Source organism: Euleptes europaea, unplaced genomic scaffold, assembly GCF_029931775.1.
Source record: "Euleptes europaea isolate rEulEur1 unplaced genomic scaffold, rEulEur1.hap1 H_4, whole genome shotgun sequence".
Taxonomy (NCBI): domain Eukaryota; kingdom Metazoa; phylum Chordata; class Lepidosauria; order Squamata; family Sphaerodactylidae; genus Euleptes; species Euleptes europaea.
In genome coordinates this window covers 90,848-109,116 of record NW_026612052.1, presented here as the reverse complement: position 1 = coordinate 109,116, position 18,269 = coordinate 90,848, and the positions used below count along the sequence as shown (strand labels likewise).

The 18,269-nt window shown below is 41.7% G+C and overlaps 3 protein-coding genes across 3 annotated transcripts; all 3 read right to left on the bottom strand.

Annotated features, from left to right (window-relative positions):
• Positions 1-163: 163 nt before the first annotated feature.
• LOC130492981 (olfactory receptor 6F1-like) lies at positions 164-1,105 on the bottom strand. Its single transcript, XM_056866758.1, has one exon. It carries the CDS (start codon positions 1,103-1,105, stop codon positions 164-166), a length of 942 nt encoding a protein of 313 aa, XP_056722736.1.
• A 5,767-nt stretch (positions 1,106-6,872) lies between these two features.
• LOC130492969 (olfactory receptor 6F1-like) lies at positions 6,873-7,814 on the bottom strand. Its single transcript, XM_056866747.1, has one exon. The coding sequence runs from the start codon at positions 7,812-7,814 to the stop codon at positions 6,873-6,875; it is 942 nt and encodes a 313-aa protein (XP_056722725.1).
• Positions 7,815-16,058: 8,244 nt separating this feature from the next.
• LOC130492980 (olfactory receptor 6F1-like) lies at positions 16,059-17,021 on the bottom strand. Its single transcript, XM_056866757.1, has one exon. The coding sequence runs from the start codon at positions 17,019-17,021 to the stop codon at positions 16,059-16,061; it is 963 nt and encodes a 320-aa protein (XP_056722735.1).
• Positions 17,022-18,269: the final 1,248 nt, after the last annotated feature.

Sequence of the window (18,269 nt, the reverse complement as noted above, 5' to 3'; positions counted from 1 at the left end):
TTGGACTATATGACATTGAAGTCCCTCCCCAATTCCCGCCCTCCTCAGACTCCACCCCCAAAATCTTCAGGGTATTTCCCAACCCAGATCTGGCAACCCTACTGTCCATATATTTTAAAAGCATGTTTTCTCCTCATGCAGAGCATATAACAACACACTTTTCTCATCCCTTGTGCAACAAACTTTTCACAGCCTCCTTAACCTCTTTGTTTCTCAGCGTGTAGATAAAAGGATTCAGCAGTGGAGTCACAATTGTATTCAGGATGGTCACTACTTTGGTAATTTCTAAAGATGTCCTCTTAGATGGCTTAACAAAAAGAAAGATGGTGGATCCATACCAAATAACCACAACAGCAAGATGGGAGGAACATGTAGAGAAGGCCTTTTGTTGTCCTTTGGCAGAAGACATTTTTAGAATGGTAGAGATGATGTATATGTAGGAAAGAAGTGTAATCAAACAGGAGCCCAAGATGACAAAGACAGATATAATAAAAGCTGCCAATTCAATAACATAGGTGTCAGTGCAGGACAGAATTATCCATGAATCAATGTTGCACAAGAAATGGTTAATCATATTGGATCCACAAAAGGATAGCCTTGAGATGAGAATTGCTGGTACACAAATAACAAGGAATCCACACAGCCAAGAGACAATTGCCAACTTGCTGGAAAGGCTAATGTCCATGATGGTGCTGTAGTGCAGTGGGAAACATATAGCCAAATATCGGTCATAGGCCATGACGGCGAGCAGGAAATATTCAGTGCATCCAAAGGCAAAAATTAAGTACATCTGCAGATTGCAGCCAGCTAAAGAGATGCTTCTGCTACTCCCCATAATGATTCCAAGGGTCTTCGGAATGATTACAGTGGTGTACCATATCTCCAGGAAAGAGAGATTGCAAAGGAAGAAATACATGGGAGAATGGAGACGGCGTTGCGTTATTACTAGAATGATGATCGACATGTTTCCCAAAACTGTCAGGAGGTACATGATAAGAAAGAGGGTGAAGATGAACATCTGTAAATATGGGGACCCAGGGAAACCAAGAAGGATGAATTCCATCACTTTTGTTTCATTTTCTCCTCTTTGAATATTCCCTCCCATCTCCCCTGTTTTATCTGCAGAGGGAAAAAATTGAATTAAAATGCAGAAACACTGATTTAATTAAAAAACATGGGATTTCCATTATAGAGCTGGAGTAAAGCATTTATTGGCATAAACTGACTTTTAGAGAAGCACCAATCAATTCATGACTTGAAGTCATCAAGTTAATTTCCCATTTCCTTTCTGTAGCTGTGTCATGATATGGAACCCATTGCTCTTCTTATGTGGTAAACCTGATTTACATTTCCTAGCACTGTTTCATGATCCACCTTAGATCATGATCCACCATTCTTGTGTCTTGTAACTTGTGTCTTGTAATCATCACCACAGTACAGTGTTTGCAAAGTATCAATATTATGTCTCGGTGTAGAGAAGAAAATAAGTTCTTGGATCCTACCTCTTATCTCCATTTCCACACCATGTTCTACACCTCTTATTGAGGTGATGCTCCATTACAGAACATGGGATGGATTCACCCAGATTTTAAGCTGGTACAGAAGAGAAGATGGGTTCCCATTTATTATCCCCCAAAAAATCTATGTTGGCATCATGGGACCTGGACTGGTAAAGGTCACGCGGGATGGAGGCTGTAATAAAGTTGAGTGAGATAGACCAAATAAGTGGGCTGGATTTAACCCTATTTTCCCCCAATTCTGGGTGATTTCTGCATAGTCTTTTGGATGTTCCCTCTTTCCCACCAGCCGAAAAATTGGTTGGATCCAGCCCATCAAATTTCAGATTCAATACACCGTGAGATTTTAGTCAAATAGAATGTAAGGAGATTTGTCCTAACTTGCACAATGTACTCATGTCAGCTTACTGAGAAGGAGAATTTGGCTGCAACCTTGCACACAGATATAAGGGATTGTGATATTGATATATTTTAAATATCTTTATTCAGTAGAGGATCACATTGTAGAGAATGGACCCAGTGAGCTTTCTCACTCTGTCCCTCCCAGTTCTCCTTACTGCTGCAAGAGTTCCCTGTGGCTTTTGTCTGTGCAGATTCCTTGATCTTTGATACCTTTTTGGTGGTCTAGCCTTTCTTACCAATGGAAAAATTGGTCAGATCTCACCTTATGAATTTATGTGCGTAGAAGCATAATAAATAGCTCCTGTGCAAGGTTTACCTGAAAAGGAAGGGGGAATGGATAGCTCTCCTCTAATCTGTCAGTGTCACAATGAAAATAGAATCAAAAAGAAGAAAAAGCACTCCAATGTAAAATCATCACATACCCATATATACCCATTCATTCATTGTTTCACTTATCCACTACCCTCTCTTCCAGTGAATATTTTCCAATGAAAAGTTAAGTCAAACTACACACAGCAGAATTTGGTACTGGATGCTGGACATGTAATATCTTTGTATTTGTCCTTAGAAGGAAATAAGGAACCAAGAAACACTTACCAAGTGTTTGCTTCTTCATTCTTTTGGGTTAAGGGGACAGTGCAACAAATGGGATTGAATTTAGTCATGTATCCATCCAGCTATTCCTCCTTCTGAGAGCTTCCGTATATACCTTGGGATTGTTCCCAAATATTTTGAGTTGAATGGATGGTTTATCTAGCTTCTAGCCTCCTAAACAGTGGTTTCTACCAGAAACGCTGGAGACTAAAGCAATACATTTTATGTCATCCCAACTTAAAACATCCTTGTGGTTTTATCCCCAAAGAATTCAAGGATTGTTCTTCTCCCTTGGTCCCCAAGTCTTAAGAGCTTCTTTGAGTTGGGCCTTGTGTTCAGTTCCCCAGAACTTCAAATAATCAGTTTCTGTGGGATTATGACAATCTGTAATTAGTTTCCTCTTGATGGGTCGGCCAGTTAGTCCATTGGGAAATATAATCTATTTCTGTGACATTTTATTTAAATGTATTACGTCCTCGATAGTACAGGTCTTTTGTATGGGATCTGCCTTGCATACTTCGGAAATAATTATGAATGGATAAAAGTTTCAAAGACTTTATCAGAACTCTAGCTAACTATGTGGTGAATTTTAAACACTTTTTGAGTGCCACTTCATGATGGAGTCCATGACATTTTGCTCATTGGCACCTTCTATACTGGTCTCTAAAGAAGAATCCATTGGGCCACAAGAAATTCCTACTACAGATTGTTAAGTGTTACAGTAGCCATGTGTACTTGTGTACCCGCAACCCCCTCTTTTTATTACAAAGAAGGATATGGCTGCTTGGCTGTGATGATTTATGTAGGTGCAACTGAGTGATGAAAGTGGGGCAAGTGTCTGGGACGGAAACTGGATGAAGAATAAGTATGGGGGATGGGAGGGGACAAGAGGGGTGGGGACAATGTCACTGATGCTGCTGCATCCCTTCTGGCTACAATCTGGAAGAGACAAAGGGTAGCTCTAGGAATTGCTAGAAACTATATGATTTTACCATAGAGTTTCTGGCAATTCCTAGAGCTGCCCTTTGTCACTTCCAGGTTGCAACATCAGCAATGTTACAGGTTTCTCTCTCTCCCTTCCACTGCCATGTGGAGTGATGGCAGGCAACAGAGCTTGCCACTGGGAGGCCTCCTTCATATTGGGATGCCTGGCAAGTCTAAGGATAGGGGATATTTATGTGACATGTCATAGTACCGCAAGCTGTTTTGTGAATGTGACTGTTAGAAAGAGTGGAAAATATTGGGCTTCTTTGGCTGGATATTTAAGTGAAGAGCAGGAATGTATCTGTTAGGGGTATTTTTCACGGTGGATTTTGCTTCGGTTTCGAATCGGAGCAAACAAAAAACGGATTTAAATAGCTTTTTCATGGCAGCACAGATTCTCCCCCCATCCCGAGGCATGGGGGGAGAAACAATTTTTCACGGGAGAAACAGCGCACTTCTCTGCGAGTGTGTTGTGTGTGTGTTGGGGGGGCATCCTGAGAGCGGCAAATCCAAGCCAAAACTCCCATCACCCTTCAGAAGAGAGGCTGCCAGTCTGCTCTGGGTCTCCCTCCAGCTGGTGCGATCCTATGTGTGTGTGTGTTGGGGGGGTATCCTGAGAGCGGCAAATCCAAGCCAAAACCCCCATCACCCTTCTGAAGAGGGGCAGCCAGTCTGCTCAGGGTCTCCCTCCAGCCGGTGCGATCCTATGTGTGTGTGTGTTGGGGGGGGCATCCTGAGAGCGGCAAATCCAAGCCAAAACTCCCATCACCCTTCTGAAGAGGGGCAGCCAGTCTGCTTTGGGTCTCCCTCCTGCTGGTGCAATGCTGTTAGAGTGGCAACTCCCCCAGCCAATCACTGTTCTTGGGGGAGGAGAAAGGAGACATCCCGGGGAGCGAAGCAAACATTTTTTCATGGGCATCCGAGCAACAAAACGCTCTTCTACTGGAAAGTACGGCTCAGAAGTGGTTTGGATTGCCTCTCATTTAACCCGGCTTATTTTGCTCAGTGGGGGAAAACACGGATCTGGCGTGAATAACCAAAATTTGCCTCCGACGCAAATCAGCATCTAAACAGCATCAAATCTCCGTGAAGAATACCCCTTAGTGTGTAAGGGACTAATTTGGAATGTAACATTTTGAGGAGTTTATCCCTTAGGATGTATACTGGCTCAAGGAACTGGCATTTCCAGTATTGCAGGAGGGTGATGCAACTTATACTACTGGAGGAGGAAAGGACAAGGGAGGAATGTTGCTCTCTGTGACTGTTATTATGGCTCCTAAAGCTGCCTAAACAAAGAAATGGGATTAGCTGAACAAAACAGTAACAATAAATGTTCCCTATTAAAAATTTCTTCATATTTTGATGATGATGATGGCATAGTATTCTGGAACTTGTGAGTAGAAGTGATGCTGCAGAAAGGTCTGAAATTGGGAGAGAAGGAGACAAGTTTAAAGCGGACTGAGGTCCAGGGTCTACCTGCAAACATTGCCAGGACAGTACCAAAATCAAAATCATTGGTGCCCAGTCTGGAGCATGCGGTAATAGCTGAACATGCAGGCTGACTTCTAGGAATGGGGAGAAGACTTGTTAGGAGCTGGTTTCAGGTGAGGCTGTGGGTTCATGTGCTCCAGCTAAGGGCTTTTTTGAAATAGCGCTGAGTGAAGATTGATTCACTGCTGACCTTATTGGGTGTAGTAAAACAGAGATATCTTGGGATAGAGCCAGAGTGGGTTGGGAACCGGCTTGTGGGCTGTTCCATCCAGATAAAGCATGGAACAGCATGCCCATGGAGGAAGGTGTGACATGGCCAATGTCTATTTGGCAGGCAGATTCTGTGGTATCCCACTAGGCAGCAGGCAGACTGATGTGTCTTCCTTTCATTCTGTAGAGTGCCTTGGTAGCCCATAGGAAGTCATACTTGCCCAAGGCAATCATCCCAAGCAGGGGAGAATATACAGGAGCCACTTTCCCTCCTTCTGTGGGAACCCAATCAGAAAGAAGAGAATAAGGAAATGACTAAGAAGCAGAAGAAGGATAAGTGCGTGCTGGTTGACTATATGCGGACCCCCTGTCTTTCAGGTGCCCAGACAGACAGACAGACAGATGCCAAAGATTGCTAGTTAGATGGTGACCCACACTTGAAGGGTTAGGGGTGGACTTTAATAAACATAATTAGAAAGACCAAGTAGCTCAGTGTTTAATAAAGCCAAGTCTTACCCATACTTATTGCCCTATGTCTTCATTCTGTGGGCGGTCACTATTGTTCCTGCCCTCATAAAAAGTTAAAGATGGCAGATGTTGTACATGGGGTGGTCTCACATTGGCTACATATATTGGCCCCATATAGATTTAACTAAGTTTGGTTTTCGGGTTGGGGCATATTAGGCTCTGATTAAATTGTAGGGAATACTGTGGGTTTCTGGAATATGTGGGGAAAGTGAGTGAGCAGCCTGACGAGGTTATCTCATACACTCATTGTTTTTTGCCAGCTTAGTTTATGAGCACACGAGCTAAACAAAAACTTGAGGCTTTCAACCACTTGCAAGGAAAGGTTGTGGGACAACATAAGAACATGAAAAAAAAAGCCCTGCTGGATCAGACCAAGGTCCATCAATTCCAGCAGTCTGTTCACACAGTGGTGAACCAAGTTCCTCTAGGAAGCCCACAAACATGATGACTGTAGCAACATTAACCTGCCTGTGTTCCACAGCACCTAATATAATAGGCATGCTCCTCTGATACAGTAGAGAATAGGTATACATCATAACTAGTATTCATTTTGACTAGTAGCCATGGATAGCCCCATCCTCCATGAACATGTCCCCTCCCCTCTTAGAGCCTTCCAAGCTGGCAGCCATCACCACATCCTGGGGCAGGGAGTTCCACAAATTTGTGCTGTGTGAAGAAATTCTTCCTTTTGAATCTCTCACACTCCAGCTTCAGCAGATGATCTCACGTTCTGGTATTATGACAGAGGGAGAAAAGCTTCTCCCTGTCCACTCTCTCCATATCATGCATAACTTTATAGACCTCTATTATATCTCCCCTTAACCACCTTCTTTCTAAGCTAAACAATCCAAAGCGTTTTAACCGTTCCTCATAGGGTGGTTGTTCTAGCCCCCTGATCATTTTGGTTATTCTTTTCTGCACATTCTCAAGCTCTGCAGTATTCTTTTTTTGGTATGGTGACCAGAACTGTGCACAGTATTCCAAGCGTGGCATGGTAAGGAGAATACACCCACCACTTGAGCATGCATCAAAGGAAGTGAAGATTTTTCAAACTACTCTCTAACAAAACTGGACTGTATGACACTAAAGTATTTAATATCTCCAGATTTGGACATGATTAGACACATTAAAAATATGTGTTCTAGTTCATACCCTATGGAATTTATTTCTCAAGACATTCTTCACCTCTTTGTTTCTCAGGGTGTAGATGAAAGGATTCATGACTGGAACCACAATCAGATTGAAGATGCTCACTATTTTGGTCACCTCTAAAGCTGTTTGTTTAGAAGGCTTGACAAAAAGAAAGGCAGTGGAACCGTACCAAATGATCACAACAGCAAAATGGGAGGAGCATGTGGAAAAAGCCTTCTTCCGTCCTTCAGTAGAAGGGATGCGTACGATGGTGGAAATAATGAACATGTAAGAAAGTAGGGTTACCACGCATGAGCCTATGATGACCAATGTGGCTGTGATAAAAACTATCTTCTCGAGGAAAGAGGTGTTAGTGCAGGAGAGAATGATCCAGTTATCAATGTTACAAAAGAAGTTGTTGATCACATTGGACCCACAGAAGGACAACCTTGTAATTAGGTAGGATGGGAAAATAACAACAAGGAATCCACCCAGCCAAGCACCACCTGCCAACTTGCCAGAGAGACCCATATCCATAATGGTGTGGTAGTGCAAGGGGTAACATATGGCCAAATACCGGTCATAAGCCATGACAGCAAGGAGGATGTGTTCGGCGCATCCAAAGGAAAAAATGAAATACATTTGGAGTAAACAGCCAGCAAAAGAAATAGTTCTGCTCCTCCCCAGAAAGATGGCAAGGATTTTGGGGACTGAGGCCGTTGTGTACCATATCTCCAGGAAAGAGAGATTGCATAGGAAGAAATACATGGGGCTATGGAGGCGGCTGCTAGTTGTCACTAGGATGATGATGGATGCATTTCCCAAAACTGTCAAGATGTACATGATAAAAAAGACCACGAAGATTAACATCTGAACATGCGGAGACCCAGGGAATCCAAGAAGGATGAATTCTGTCACTCTTGTTTCATTGAATTCTACCTGATTTTGGTCTGCCATTTGTCCTCCTTGATATGTGGAAACAAATTGCTGAAATAAAAAATAAAGGATTTTACTCTCAGTCCAAAATGTCTTTTCACTAAAACAGTAATCCTTTTTTCCATTATGAAGCTGGGTTAATGAAAGAATCTGCATACGCTTAATTTCATAAAATTAGGAACAGCCTCTGAAGAATCCAAAATACAAAAATATCTACTGATTTCACCAAAGTGATAGTAATAATAGCATTTTAAAGATAGCATGAGAAAGGAATCCAAGATGGGGTAGGTCTGTGATGCAAGACAGGAAGAGTTCATACAATTAATACAGCTTTTCTACAGTGAAAAATATGGAAGAGGGGCCCATTTGATGACCCACAAAGACAATATGGGAATGGACAGGAGTAGTAGTTAGGGTGGAAAGTGATTAAGGGAGAGAAAAATCTGGCTAGATCCAACCTACAGTTTGGAACCATGAGATACCCCCCTCTTTTTAATGACATACCACTAGCAACTCAGAAACAGAAATGCCAAAAAGTTTAATGTATGATCTAAGAGCTTCTGGGTGTTGATCTAGGAGTTTCTGTGTACAGTTATAACACTTGAATAACTGTAATTAAAATTTAGGTTACCTTCTTCTGTCTTATTAAACATGCTTGTGCACAGAATTTTGCCCCCTTAAGGGTGGTCTCGTTGGAGCAGTCAGCAAGGAGAAAGTCAGTATAGAAGGAGCTTGTTCTACCTGGGTATTTGGGCAATATTGGTCTAATGAGCCTGGATCTAATTTCCTGATAGTAACAGCAATCTAATAAGACATGTTCAATGGTTTCAATCCCACCTGACTGGCAAGGACAAATTCGCTGATCATATGGGATACGTGCATATCTTCCTTCAATAAGGGCAGATGGAAGTACGTTGAACCGGGCTAAGGTAAAGGCTCTTCTCAACTTTGGAGTTTCCAGCGAGTAAAGGTAATTTAGAGGCACAAAAATTTTATTACACTCTTTCTCTGCTGGTAATAGGGGGCATGTGCTCTGTCAGTTTGAAGCGCAATGTCCCATAGCCTTAGCTTAATTTGTAGTTTAGTTCTTTGATAACCTAGTTGTAGTAATGCTTCGCTGCTGTATCCCAGATGGTACATTTGGGCCTCTGTATCTCTTATCTACCTTGAAGGGTGGTTATCTATGAGTATTAGTGAGGTTAATCCAGATGGAGCTAGGTTTAGCTTAAGCCAGAGATTTATGGCTTGGAACCAGACGTGTGTTCCTACAGGTACCAGGCCTGCTTCTATCCTAAGCTGGGAATTTGAAATGCAGCTAGGTACTCCAAATAAGAATCTAAGGAATTTAGATTGTATTACTTCAAATTTATGGAGATCTTTATAAAGACATACCTGTGAGCCATAGGTTAATTGTGGGACCACTTTCTCTTTAAATACCTTCAATGCACCGGATATATGTGCACCTCCTTTTGTAAAGAAAAATCTTAAAATTGCTGTGGCAAGACCTTTGGCCAGCCTATGTGTGTTGCCTGAGTCGACCAAGTGCCAGAAGACTGAAACACTACTCCTAGGTATTTGAATATTTTAACTTGTTCTATGTTATGGCCATCAATCTGCCATCTCTACTTGGAGGGTTTTTTTGGAAAAAATAACAATTTTAGTTTTTGAGAGATTGATTGTGAGATGTTCCTCCTTGCAGTAAGCTGAGAGTGCTCATAGTGCCCTTTTCAACCCTACCTTAGAGTTAGAGAGGATAGCAGTATCATCTGTGTTTAGTAATGTAGAGATTTGTTTTTTTTTGCCATATTAGGAGGGTGAAAGTCGGGATCTGTTATTGACTGTGCCATAAAGTTAATGTAGAAATTAAACAGGAGGGGTGCGAGAATGCAACCTTGTTTTACGCCTCTCTTTACTGGAATCTCGTGCGTTAAGTGACCTTGAAGATTGCACCTTACATTCAAGTTGTTATTTTCATGTAGTGTGCGGATTAGTAAAAGTAACCTGTGATCAATTGTAGAGCCTTCAAGTTTCGCCCATAACCTATTGCGTGATATACTATCAAACATCATTTTATAATCTATAAAAGCTACATAAAGGGCTCCTTGGGGTCTAGAAGTATATTTCTCTATCAGATGGCGAAGAATCAGGCATTGGTCCAAAGTGGAACGGCCGCTTCTAAGGGCTTCTGGGTGTTGATCTAGGAGTTTCTGTGTATTGATCTAGGAGCTTCTTGGTGTTGATTAATGTTAAACAACATTACAAAGTAATGACTAGAGGATATCAGAGAAAGAAGTGAGAAATGTTGCTAGAACAACAGTGGAGGAAGACTTGGGACGAATCCAATAAGACACAGGCAAAAGCTCATTTTAAAGTGTACTCCACAGTAGTGATAGGGGCAATGAAACAACACTTCTCCACAACCAATGCATCTGCACAGTGTAGGCTAGTGGAGCTGTTGTGGGTACTGGGAGGCCTGTTGGGAGGTGACCTACTTGGTGACCTACTTGGTGACCTGTTGCTCAGCATTTTGCAGATAAATCTCTCATATCCATTCCTATTTGGACTCTATGTTAGCAGTGATAGGCCCTCCCCTTGTTGCTGTCTTTCTGGTACAGCTGAGACAGGATTCAGGAAAGGATGTATATGGATGATGACCTATATCTGTCTTGGTGGGCTATAGGTGGTACTAGCCAGCTATAAAGTTAGACTGAGAAGAAAGTTTCAGACCTAGTCAATAACTGCTCAAAAACAACATCTCACGTTTTCAGATTCATTGGGTGGGATCCAGCTAGCTTTTCTTTTTTTCTTTTTTGCTCAGTCTCTCTCAATGATCTTTCTTACTACAGCCACTATCCCAAGTGGCTTTCGTCCATACAGATCCCATGGTCCCCACCTCAGGCTTTCTAGGTTGTCAAGTTGACTAAGAAGAAGATTTTGGCAGTAATCCTTTCTCTGGATAGACTGTGTAAATCCTGCAGACATACATGGAAGTTCACAAGTTTAAGTGTGTGCAAGATTGCTACCAACATCTGAAAAGCAACTGGCTGAAAATTGTCTGAGGTGCTGTGATCAACTCAGTGATTCACAAATCACAAATCTGTCTGAGGCATTGAAATAAATGTATGTTTTTTTGTCATGAAGAAAAGGGGAAAGTTCTTTTAAAATCATTACATGTCCAAATATGCAGATGTAATTATGAAATCCACATTGCTGTCCCTTTAAACTAGCTGGCTGTTTTCTTATGAACACAAGATTTGGAGGAGAAGAAGAAGAGTTGGTTTTAATATGCCGTCTTTCTCTACCACTTAAGGAAGAATCAAACTGGCGTACAATCACCTTCCCGTCCCCTCCCCACAATCGACACCCTGTGAGGTAGGTGGGGCTGAGAGCTGTGACTAGCCCAAAGTCACCCAGCTGGCTTCATGTGTAGGAGTGGGGAAACCAACCCTGTTCACCGGATTAGTGTCTGCCGCTCATGTGGAGGAGTGGAGAATCAAACCCGGTTCTCCAGATCAGAGCCCACCACTCCAAACCATCGCTCTTGACCACTACACTGCACTGGCTCTCATAAGTGGTTATGCTCACACAGAGAACAAGAAACTCATGTGCTATGCTCAGTGGGAAAAACTATTCACTACTCATATCCCACCAGCTGTAAAAGGACAAGCTCCATCAATCAAAAAGACCCCCTCTGAGAATGTAAAAAGAAAGGGAGGGCTTATACACTATTCAAATGTAAGCTTTGGGGTTTTCTTCCATATAGTGGTCACTTCCCTGGAGGAACTGAAATTAAGCCCAGCACCTTCTTGTGGGATGCTAAAGAAGCTGCAGTCATAAAGGTTGCTGTATTGCTAGGACTCTTTAAAACCAACTTTGAAAAGGTGAGAACCAAAAGTTTAGCAGAAATATAAATGATCATTAAAAAGTCCTTGCTACATCAGCCATCTATGTCACACACAGACTTCCTCTGTCAGTTTTCCCATTTATTTTGATTGCATCTCTCATTTCTACTCACCCAGTTTAAATCGTAAGAATGTCCTCTGGAACAGTGGTTTCTAACTGAATGGAGTTAGGCCCTTTATATTGCCATAACCAAAAGCTCTCTTGAGATGCTGTCTCCAAAGAATTCATCAACTTTTGTTAAAAAAAATGGTTCCAGCAGTTCTTAGCCAATTATGAAAAGGGGGAATCCAGAGAACATTCAGATCCTCTGTATGTCATTCTCTCTGTGGATTTGTATTGATAAGCTGCCTTACATCACTCACCACACACAACACTTTGCCTAATAGAGTGCACAGAGAATGCCAGTAGGGACTGAACTTCAGGTGAGGAACCTGATGCAAAGTATAAGCAACCTGAAGCTGTACTTCATAATTACTGAAGTATACTTTTTCTTCCCTTGGGGGGGAAAAAAACATTGACACTCAATGTTCATAACAGGTCATTCTCACTGCCTCACTACATCCCATGGCCAAGCTGGTGTGGCCCGGTTGACTTTGAAGAGTGTTGTAGAGCAACACAGGTTGTCAAAGTGAGCCTTTGCAAGAAGGCTGTTTGTCTGTCTTTTGACAACAAGGAGAGGCAGGTGATGGAGTTGGCAGCACAAGCAGTGACAGGCAGGTAGAGAGGAGTAGGGGAGGGGCCGTGGCTCAGTGGTAGAGCATCTGCTTGCCCTGTGGACGGTCCCAGGTTCAGTCCCCAGCATCTCCAGTTAAAGGGACTAGGCAGGTAGGTGATGTGAAAGACCTCTGCCTGAGACCCCGGAGAGCCGCTGTCAGTCTGAGTAGACAGTACTGACTTTGATGGACCAAGGGTCTGATTCAGTATAAGGCAGCTTCATGTGTTCATGTGAGTAGGTGGCTGGAAGGGGTGGGGACATGCCACACAGATAAACATTCTGCCCCAATGCAGGGGCAGTAGAATGAATGATGCAAGCTCCAATTAGCTCCCCAAAACTGAGAAGGTAACACATGTTGAGGAAGAAGATGGAGAAAGAGCCTCCAGGGAGCACTGTAGGGTTGCCAGCTATGGGTTGGGAAATATCTGGAGACTTTGGGGGTGGAGCCTGAGGAGGGCGGGATTTGGTGAGGGGAGGGACTTCAATGTGTATAATGCCATAGAGTCCACCTTCCAAAGAGGCCGTTTCCTCCAGGTGAACTGATCTCTGTCACCTGGAGATCAGTTGTAATAGCAGGGGATCTCCAGCCACCACCTGGAAGTTAGGAAAACTCTAGTACCAGGCTCACCAAACAAAATAAATAATTACACAAGCAAACTATGCAAACATGTATTGTGAACGTAAACATCTACAAACAAGTGCAAACATCAAAGAGAATATATACAAGTGAATCCACGAGGGAGAATTGGAAAGTCTCTTTCAAGGTAGGTCTCTATCAGAGTAAGTGAAAGTCTTATCTCAAGGTAGTTTCTTCAGATAATAACCCCAAGTAGAACAAAGGGGAGAAGGTCCACAGTAACGCAGTCCGGATGTTCACGAGCGTTTTCACTGCATAATTGCAGCTTCATCAGCTAATATCTTCTTAATATATATCATTTATCTATAAAATGTAATAATAATTAATAAAAAATTATTTTTTTATATACTAAACTACCATTGTCTTTAAATATATATTAAAAGCTTATAAAATGAAACATACCTTAGTAGATGCAATAATAGCAGTTTAATACAAGTATTCAGTCTAAATGCACCAGAAGGCTGCTCAAAATGGCTACAGTTAAAGTTGCATAAGAAGTGCTATCTAATATATTCAGCTAGAACAGAGGGATGAGTGGCAAAGGATGGATTCTGAAAATACTTATTACTTACTTACAAATAACACGATAGGTCTAATTCATTATTGAGCCCAAAAGGAAAATATGACTTGAATAAATAAATGAACTTGCTTTCCTGTCTCAGTAAGATTTTTTGCACATTTTCCATATCAAAGCTGTTACCTTTATAAATCCAAATAACAAAAAATCTAAGATCATTTTCATTATGTTACTTTTCGATGAAATGGGAAGTCAGGGGTGCCTCAAAATTACGGGACCTAATCCTGGATTTATGCTCACCAATACGCAGTTTGACTGCACGTAATGTGCTGCCTACATAGAGTAGACCACATTTGCAAATGACGCAATAAACCACACGGCTCGTGGAGCAATTCGAGAAATGTGTGATTTTAAATTTAAAATCCGAGGTGGTTGATGTAAACTCTTTTACAGGAAGGCTCAATGGGCACATTGAGCACGAGCTGCAGGGGAAATGACCAATAGTTACAGGAGGCAAGCGTCTGGATACAATGTCGGAGCGAACTAGCTTGTCTCTTAAAGAAACATTCCTTTTTAAGCCAAAAAGAGGTGGAGCGGAACAACCTGGAATAGATGTAAGCATATGCCAATGCTTCTTAATTATTTGCTGAATGGCATTAGAGTGCCGACTGTAAGTTAGGGAACAAAAAACTCTCTTTTCAATGTTAGTTCTGGAGTTTTCTAACATGGATTTGCGGTCCCTCATATCAGTCTTCAGCTTGGCATTGGCTATAACGTGGTCAGGGTAGCCTCTCTCGGAAAGATCTCTTTTAAGATTAGCCGTGGCATGTTCAAAGTCCGAATGTGTGGTAGAATTGCGCTTAAGACGGATGAACTGACTGAAAGGCAAATTATTTCTAAGATGCAGTGGATGGAAAGACAAATAATGTAACCCAGAATTGCGGGACATGGGCTTCTTATAAGGTCTAAAGGCAAGGGATCTATTGTCATCAACATATAATTCCAAATCAAGAAATTGAATCTGTGTAGAATTACAAGTACCAGAAAACTGAAGATGGGGATCTAAGGTATTGATCCATTGAATAAATTTGTGAAAGGAGTCAGAAGATTTAAATAAAAACAGAAGGTCATCTACAAAACGTTTGTACAGAAAAATATTATCCTTAAAAGGATTATCATTGTACATGTATTTTCGTTCAAAATTTACCATATAGAGATTGGCAATCGCCGGGGCACAAGAGGCACCCATCGCAACCCCTTTGATTTGAATGTAAAAATCAATGCCATATCTAAATATGTTGTTTTCCAAAATAATGTCAGATACATCGAGCAAAAAATGAGTGGGAGGGAATGGATCCAGACGCATGTCTAAAGAATTAGAAATGATTTCTCTAGCAGAATCCAATGGAATGTTAGTATAAAGGGCTTTGACATCTAGAGAGGCCAAGACAGCATTATTAGGAATTCTCATACCTTCAGTTTTATTGATCAGATCACGAGAATCTAGCAAGAAAGAAGGATCACGAAAGAGCTTTGAATAAACTTGCCGATGATGACTCCATTGTCATTAGGCAAGCTGATAAAGGAGGTGCGATTGTCATTATGGATTTTCATACGTACCATCAGGAGAACCTAAGACAGCTTGATGACACCACGTTTTATAAGAAATTGCCTAATAATCCAACCAAAAGAATTGCGAAAGTTATTAATGTTGTCATTTCTGAAGCTGTTTCCTTGGGCTACATTGATGCCAAAACAGCAGAGTTTCTTTCAGTTAAATATCCAAAGACTCCTTTATTTTATACTTTGCCCAAGTTGCACAAAAATGCTCATAATCCACCTGGACGCCCTATCATCTCTTCTAGGGGCAGCCTTACTGAGCCTCTTGCGCAAATGTTAGATTTTTACCTTCAACCTTTTGCACGTGACACTCCTTCTTTCTTGCTAGACCTCCTGCCAGTGAAGAGGGAGGACCTGGCAACCCTAAGAGTGAAGAAGGATGTTGAATTTCTGTAAAACCAGTAATGTATATCTTTGGTTATGTACCAACTTGCTGATTGGTGTCGATTTATTTAAATAAAGTACTAAGATGATGTAAGTAGTTTTTGCCCCACAGCCACATACTTTGTACTTTGAACTGTGTTGATATTTTTGGTGTGGCTTTGCTACTGTATTTTTGTCAACTAACATTTGCTACAATACACTTTCAACATGGATTCTAAACTTGGAGGAAGAAATTAGTTTCTCTTTCAGATAGTCAAATATTGTTTGGAAGAGGAGTCATGGTGTATATAGTCATCCCTTTTTGTGTTTGGGAAACATCTTATGCAAACCAGTGCAAGGTTTGTTTAACAAACAGGTAAGAACAGGAGCAAATGGGCATAGATCGTGGCAAGTGAAACGTCCAACTCTCCGAAAAACCTGATGATCTACAGCCTAACCATTAATATTGCATAGAGGTTTTGTTCAGAATTATTTTTCGCCTTCCTTGAATCACACAGTATGTATTTTGTGACATCCCCACTGCAATGAATGTCTGAATGCATCCTTTACCTCTTTATTCCTTAGGGTGTAGATGAAAGGATTCAGCAACGGGGTTACGACAGTGTTCAGAACGTTCACTACTTTGGTCATCTCTAAAGAGGTCTGTTTAGAAGGCCTGACAAACAGAAAGATGGCTGAACCATACCAAAGAATCAAAATGGCAAGATGGGAGGAACATGTGGAAAAGGCCTTTTGGCGTCCTTTAGTGGAAGGGATGCGCAGGATGGTAGTGATAATGGATACATAGGAAAGGAAGGTTATCAGACATGAGCCAATGCTGACAAAGATGGCTATGACAAAACAGGCCGTCTCAATGACATAGGTTTCCGTGCAGGACAGAGCTATCCACGAATCGATGCTGCAGTAAAAGTTGTTGATCACATTGGACCCACAAAAGGACAACCTTGAAATCAGAACAGCAGGTATAGAAACGACAAAGAATGCACATAGCCAAGAACCAAAGGCCATCTTGCCAGAAAGGCCAATGTCCATAATTGTATTGTAGTGCAAGGGGCGGCATATAGCCAAATATCGGTCATAAGCCATGACCGAGAGCAGGAATTGTTCAGTGGTGCCCAAGGAATAAACAAAATACAGCTGCAGAACGCAGGCAGTGAAAGAGATGCTTCTGCTCCTCCCCAGAAAGATGGCAAGGATCTTCGGAATCGAAGCTGTGGTATACCATACCTCCAGGAAAGAAAGATTGCAGAGGAAGAAATACATGGGGGTATGGAGGCGTTGGTTAGTTATCAGCAGAATGACAATGGATGCATTCCCCAAAACTGTCAGGATGTACATAATAAGAAAGAGGCTGAACATGGACACCTGTAAATACACAGACCCAGGGAAACCCATGAGGATGAATTCCACCACGTTTGTTTCATTTTGGCTTCCTGCCGTGTACTCCCCCATCTGCCCACTTGCACCTGCGGAAACAAAATGCTGAATTATCACACAGAAGGTGTCCATATGAATTGATACATTATTGTAAACAAACTTACCTTGCTCATCTAAAGATCTTGGCTACACAAATTCACTTGGATAATTTCCAGAATGGCCTCTGCATTATCCACACCACAAAGATATTAGCAATTTCATACAAATGTTTGTTTGTTTTGAAGTGGGTCAGTGCCTTTCAAGTAACTATGCTCTTAGAATTGACCCCTTCCTGAGAAGTGGTATGTTATCTTATTCAGATAGTCACCTACTAAGCAGGACTCAACTACTTTACTCACTTAAAAAGTAAGTCTTTTTATTGATGTACTCCAATGTAATTATATGTGTGTGTGTGTGTGTGTGTGTGTGTGTGTGTGTGTGCAAGTATTACAAAGTCTTAATATTCAGTAACAATGTATACAGTAAAGCAAGCAAGTTCTACATACTATTAGTTTAAAATCCAACACTTAAAATATAACAGTTAAAGAAGTCTGATTTAGTTCAAAGTATCTAATTCATACTCTAGAATAATATATTTGTAAAGCCATACATGTCCTGACCTGGATGGCCCAGGCTGGTCTGATCTCATCAGATCTCAGAAGCTAAGCAGGGTCAGCCCTGGTTAGTATTTGGATGGGAGGCCACCAAGGAATACCAGGTTTGCTGTGCAGAGGAAGGCAATGGCGAACCACCTCTGTTAGTCTCTTGCCATGAAAACCCCAAAAGGGGTCGCCATAAGTGGCTGCGACTTGAAGGTACTTTACACACACAAAGCCATACATACCACTGTCTCTTCTGAGACCCTCTGAGAGAGGTCTCAAGTTCTAGCTTTTCTGTGCCTGTATTGATACTGTTTCAGCCACCTTTAATTCTCAACTAATTGAGAAAGCTCCCTGAGGGAGGGACTTTTGTGGCGTGTCTCTCTGATATTCCAGTCTTGCTTGGTTTGTCTGCCTGACTGCCAAGATTAAGCATGTCCATTACACATTGTTGCATTACTGCCAGGCAACTGTAGTTTGATCCTGGCATTTCTGTGTTTGGTTTTAATTGTTGTGAGCCACTCTGAGCCTAACCTGGTTAGGAAAGAGTGGCATAAAAGATTAATAGAATAAGTAAACCTGCAATATCATTCTGAATGTCACTATAATGCAGCCACAGACTATCCATAAAACTGAAATGCAATTGATTTTCAAAGCTGCTTGGCTTGTACAGGATTATCCATAT

Bases quoted from the DNA above. Each gene is read 5' to 3' on its own strand.
- LOC130492969 (XM_056866747.1), bottom strand. From the start codon at position 7,814: ATGGCAGACCAAAATCAGGTAGAATTCAATGAAACAAGAGTGACAGAA.
- LOC130492981 (XM_056866758.1), bottom strand. From the start codon at position 1,105: ATGGGAGGGAATATTCAAAGAGGAGAAAATGAAACAAAAGTGATGGAA.
- LOC130492980 (XM_056866757.1), bottom strand. From the start codon at position 17,021: ATGGGGGAGTACACGGCAGGAAGCCAAAATGAAACAAACGTGGTGGAA.